General features: G+C 38.6%; 1 protein-coding gene across 1 annotated transcript; it reads left to right on the top strand.

Moving 5' to 3' along the window:
• The first annotated feature begins 1054 nt into the window (after window positions 1-1054).
• On the top strand, window positions 1055-3358 carry LOC117815134 (G-protein coupled receptor 84-like). Its single transcript, XM_034686805.1, is given in 2 exon segments — window positions 1055-1106; window positions 2697-3358. Coding segments are annotated over 2 exon segments (714 nt in total).
• The last annotated feature ends 2922 nt before the right edge of the window (window positions 3359-6280 follow it).

Genomic DNA, 6280 nt, shown 5'->3' with positions numbered 1-6280 from the left:
CTGCTTCAGTTTCATATTTAAATTGGTTTTGACATTTGAGACGGTTATAAAGTTAATTGGTAACTATGAAACATAATAGACAACGTCCGTGTTGCGGTTTTCAAATTATTCATGATCATAAGTTCGTCAAGTTTTACAAGGTAGAGCAGTTAACATCAAGTTATGACAATTTATCTCCAGCTTAATTCCTACTTCATGCCTCCTTTACAGGGTATATTATTTTTTTATTCATATAATATAATGGTTTTAATTCAATTAAGACATATAGATAATACAGTTAAGGGCTTTGAGACTTACAATGGTGAGTTTGGATTTGTAGAGTTGGTGCTTCTGCATTTTTGGCATAATTTGCTATGCATTATTGAACATACTGTATGTCTTGGCTAACTGTGATCAAAGAATTCAAAAAGTATCTTATCCTGTGGATCTTGAGTAACTTGGACTTCAGCACTAATTTGGCTCCCAAAAGCCAAGATGGTGACAGTGTTGGGAAATAAGTAGCGATATACTGACTCGTTACCCAGGGGGAGACTGGGTTTCAGGCGGGGAGTTTAACTCCATCCCAGTCCACCCTGTCCACATGAACCACTTCTTGTAGGCTAACTGTGTCCCACATGATGATGTCTGCATTCAGAGAGGTCTGTTTACTCATTCCTGCTATTCACACTGACTGCTCACGGCAGGCCAGATAGACTTTGAGGCCAGCCAATTTTTGTCCAACAACAGGACTAACATTGGCTGATTGTTCATCTGATGCATCGGTGCATCCCTAGAAAGAAGGGCTCTAAAAGTAAAGGCCTCAGTGCCAATGTCAGCTAAATGTTCCAACAGCCATGGTCAGCACAGAGGAGCTGTCAGTTGTAGTATTATATAGAACTGCTCAGGACCAGTTCATGACTTCACCACTAATGTTGGAGAGGAATCTAAAAATCACCATAAATGTCTCTGCATTTGAGTTCCCATAATGCTGGTCTTATGTTGTGTCTAAGCTGTAGTGCAGCCACCTGCCACTAGCCTGGGCTGTAGCTCCGATTACTAGTGACGTAACGCTACAATGCTCAACTACCTAGCTGTAAACAAGTATGGAAGCCAGATGGCATCTCATCGTATGGCGTGGTTTTTAAATGTTTTGAGTCTAGAAAATGGAGATAAAGTTTTATTTAGGCTGTGTCTGGTTAAACTGGAATATATCACCAGTCGATCTGAGTAACGGGTAACCAGCACTGGCATGTTTCTGTGCAAGAAGGACTGAAGATTGTTGGTGCTAGCTGTTGGCAAACCAATTTGACATTGTTTACCTACTGACGCTGCAATCCTGTGTTTAATCGTATTCAATCACATTTGCTTTATTTCATTTTCTGAGAGTTTTCTTACCTTGTCAATTAGTTGAAATTTAAGTTTCCATTTAAACTAATGTGTCACTTCCCTTAGTCAAAACCTAATAAAAACCAAAAATGCATTTGTCTGATCCAAAATATCAGCAATGTCTCCTGTTTTTGAAGAACCTGAAACTAATTTTTAGGTCTACCTTTCAGTTCAACCACCATTTCATAGGTGCTTTATTGAATCCTTTACAACCTTTAATGTAACAGCCTAATTTCCTGCTTTGAGTTGCATAAACCTAATTCTCTTAACCTGAACATAAGAACATATCTGGACTGGAGCTGGAGCTACTTAGCAATGTAAACAGCAGACAGCTTAAAGTGAAAAACTGCATACAGCCATGGATGCCTGATTCAAACTAATACACCATAAAGCCAAATATCTTCAGGCTGCAGATGTAGGTCACTCTGTAATAAAATCATGCCATGCCAAGATATTTGCTTACCCTAACTTTCTAAGCTGGATGGTCAAACTAAATTATTTTATATCAAGAGACACCAGCAAGAGAAACCTTTTAGACATACTTGATCATACAGACATTTTTCTTGTCTGCTTAGGTAACTGTCCTGTGTCAAGTGTTGCAACAAAAAAACAAAACACATTTAACAATCTCAAAATAGGAAGTCTGACAACCAGAGGATGAGCTCACTGCAGGGGATGTTATAAACTTAACACAATTGCTTAAAGCGACTGGTTGATGTTGTTAACTTTAAGGTGAGAAACTGATTCTGAAAATGTGCTATATTTTAACACTTGTGATGACCAGACAATATGAATATAAACTGAAAAAAGGTGGGGTTGGTTTACCATTGAACTGTATTGACAGTATTTACAAATGGATTTAAGGCGCTGAGATGGAAAGTCCTTTGTTTTTAATGACCACATACTGTACCTTGAGCAGTACATCAGTTATAAGGATGGGGGATTAAATTATTATATCTGTTCATTAACAGCCTGGTTAGAGCCATGGCCACAACAGTAGCAGACTAGCAAAATAAAATAATTGATTGCAAACCAACTGCTGTTTTAGATTACCTTTTAAAACATATTGACTTGTATTGTGCCTACGCTGGGCAACAAAATGTATCACACCAACCAAACAGGATTGGATTAATAAACCTGAGGAGTACAACAATGTGTTCAGGCAAAAAAATGTATGTATGTAAGTGGTTAATATTGAGACCGACTGTAACTTCCTTTTTCAACTGTGGCACAGCTGTGTGACAAGACGAGGAAAAGACAGAGTTACTGTGTGATCTAAACTTCCTGATAGCATGTTACAGAGATATTTTCTATACTTTGATTCCTTTTAGGTAGCACAATTGTGATGAACCACACAAACCAAACAGGGGAGGTCCTCTTCTCCTGCTACAGTCCTTCAGTCGTGGGCTACCGATACTTTGCTGTGCTGTCGGGGTGTGTTGTGACCATTACTGGTATGTTGGGGAACCTGATGACCATTCTAGCCTTTTCCTTGGACTCACGTCTAAGGACTCGCTTCAATGTCCTCATCATCAACCTGGCTGTAGCAGACCTCCTGTACTGCACCATACTGCAGCCTATCTCAGTTGACTCCTATCTACACCTCAGGTGGCGCAGTGGTCAACTCTGGTGCAGAATCTTTGGGTTACTCCTCTTCCTCTCCAACTCTGTGTCCATTATCACGCTCTGTCTTGTTGCATTAAGCAGATATCTTCTGGTTGCAAAAAGGGCCGTTTTTGACTGCATTTTCTCCAACAATGGTCTAATTTTACTCCTGATGTCCACGTGGGCACTTGGCCTGGTCAGCTTTGGCCCACTCTGGTCTGTTTATGTGTTTGTGCCATAGGCGTGCACATGCAGCTTCCATCGAACCAGAGGTCGCCCTTACACCACCATCCTGCTCTTCTTCTACTTCTTTATCAGTCAGGGCTTTGTTGGCATACTCTATCTCCTCAACCCCCTAAGTGGGGTTGTAACATGTAACACAGCATAAAAAAATGTCCATATAAAAACTGCTCAGTTACATTCTTACTCACTCTTGGTGCTAGCATGAAGCTGGTTTAATCTGTAAATATATGCTTGTTACCGATAAATCATATTCTTATATGAGTATTGCTTGAACTCCTAAACAATTAAATCATTGCTTCATACAGCAAAGGCCCTGCAAAGCTGAATGCAATATTACCTCAGGATGCGCAACAAATGGAAAGTTCATAGTTATCTCAACTTGATTAATATGCAACATATCATAATATCATATCTTCTATAGAGGTCCCCACCTCTACCACCCCAAGTACAGTGTCATTCTATGGGGAACACTTCATTTTACCTGTTGGACATAGACATTGGTATAATAGCTATGCTTTCACAATATTATAAAGCAGAAGCTCAAGCTTGCTATCAGTGACCCTCAACTGTATTAGTGCCAATGTTTTTGGGGGAAAAACGTGAGTGGGACATTGCACTTATCAGTGATGATGATCTGGCTCTGCAAAGTGTCTGCCTCCAAGTTTGATGCATGTCATCCCCCATTCTCTCTTCCTAGTTTCCACTGTACCATCCTCTGAACAAAGGCATTATACTAAAAGAGAGAAAATGTGAGCATAAACTGATATGAATATTCAAATATATTTTTTTCCCTTTTTGTAGCAATTACGAAGAGCCAAAAGCTGCTGAGAGGCTGAGGTTGGGCCCATAGTAAAGTGTTGGACTAAAAGCAAAAATCACTAATGCACAAAGAAGTAAGTTTAACCTTTTATTAACAAAAAAGGATAATCAACTCATGATAAAGTGCACAAGACTTGTAAATAACCTAATTAACTGACCCCACAATAAACCATATCGTAAACAAACAACGAAAAATAACACCACAAAAAATTTACAAACAATAAACTATCCTAAACCTCAAAATAAGATACACTAAACACTTGAATCATTCATGGCTCCTACACTTTTTATCACAGGGTACTTGCGCAGGCCAACCTTTTCCCATAAAAGACAAACTTGAAAGTTTAAAAACTTTTTATTTCACAATATTGTAACTGTTTGACTGATACAAAGCAACCCAGATATGCTCTGTCTGTCAATGGTTTAAAAGTGTAACATACCAGTGACAAACACTGTCATCAAATACATATCTTATGTTAGACAGTGTCTACATTTAGCAGCACTGAAGCTCTGTTTTTGACAGCTCAAAGAGGAATAGGACACTAACAGTTTCAGTGCTTGTTCTGCATTTACTGGCATCCTCTCTTACCACTGTAATGTCTACATGTTCACACTTCTGGCTTGCACATCAAGGTCTATTTTTGCTCCTGAATGACAGAACTAGGAAGTCCATGTCCTAAAGTAACGGGACCAAAAAATAATTGTTTTGTTTTTTGGTTTGCACTTCCTCATCATTGCAGACGCTGCAACATGTTTTTGCCAACTGAGCACTATGCAGCCATCAGTGTTTCCCCTGCCTGAGAAAGATACAGTAAATGTTCTTCAAATGAATGAGAAAAATAACAAGGACAGAATAGGTCCAGTTTCCAAACAGTTATAACTGTCATCACTTTAATGGTCTTTCTCATGTCTCACTGGATTATTTGTCAAATTGAATGTGACACTAAATCATGTGCATTTAGATGAGATTTTGTCTTGACACAGAATATAATGTATGAGGTACAGCAGTGATTTTTCTAAATGAATTTGTTTACTGATAGTTAACATAGTAACACTGATTGGATCCTGGTACCACCAGGTACAGTTGGTAGAGCTCTGTGCAATAGCAAAAATGTTATGACAATCAAAATATCATCTCAGTTGATATCAATAAGTCAAAGGCAGATTTTGCTCCTGAGTAACAGTTGAAGAAACCAGACAGTTCATTACCTTGTAACTGGGGTCCTCTGATTAGCTCCTTACAGTATATACCTCACTTTTGATGGTGTTAACAGAAAGCATGACTTTTGTGTAAAATGAGATTTATGATTGTGAAGTTTTAGTCCGTAGACTCTTATTCTTCACAGGTTTGATTTAAAAATAAAGACGCCGTTGACCAAGTGTTTTAGGCATACATGTACAGAGGCCATAGTCCTCGCTGCACGTCTTCCCTCATTCTCTACTCCCCACAATTCAATTGTGTTCTTTTTATCGATTGGGTCAAGTTATATTTTGAATTGTGCGTTGAGCTGGTAGGTATTGCGTTTTCTTCAGTCTTGCTGTGGATCATTTCTACTCTTGCCCCCAGGCGGACGTGCTGCATGACATGTCAAAGAGCATGTATCCTTAGGTTGGATAGCTATTCTTGATGCCATTTTCACCAGGATAAGACTTTCATATCATTAGTAAACTTTGTACTAAATATTGTTGTATAATACAATACATACAGTACATATCCTAATATTACTCCTAATACTTATGATAGAAATGCGGCAGTGATGAGGCAGTGACAAGACAATCAGACTTGCTCAGAAATGACACTAACGTTGTAGTTCACTTATTATTTGACACTGGTTTGCGGAACAGATAAAAATAGAACTGGGGTAAAAATTTGAAGGAAGTAGTCCCAAAGTTCCTCAGAAAGAAAGAATGAAACAAAAATCTGGATGTCTTTTTATCAGTTTTTTCCCATGGGAATTGTAATTAAAAGCCCTTTCTGTGGTGGCCGGCATTAGAAGAATAAGAATGACCATACAGAAAAAGACGTCACAGTATGTCTAAGTGCACCAATATTCAACTCCAGAGGACACATCAGGTTCTGTTTGCACAGTCCCCTTCGTGCCTGCACATACTATGCAAAATAACTTTCATATAAGCCGTTTTTAACTGTATTTGGGTTTTACATTTAGAATTCAATGAAGGAGTTTTGGTTAATGCACAAGATGTCTCTTTCTTAATGACACAAGTGGGAAATAACCCTCCTTTACAA

The sequence above is a fragment of the Notolabrus celidotus genome, chromosome 1, assembly GCF_009762535.1.
Source record: "Notolabrus celidotus isolate fNotCel1 chromosome 1, fNotCel1.pri, whole genome shotgun sequence".
Classification (NCBI taxonomy): domain Eukaryota; kingdom Metazoa; phylum Chordata; class Actinopteri; order Labriformes; family Labridae; genus Notolabrus; species Notolabrus celidotus.
Note: the sequence above shows the minus strand (reverse complement) of the source record. Positions and strands in the feature narration are given on the sequence as shown.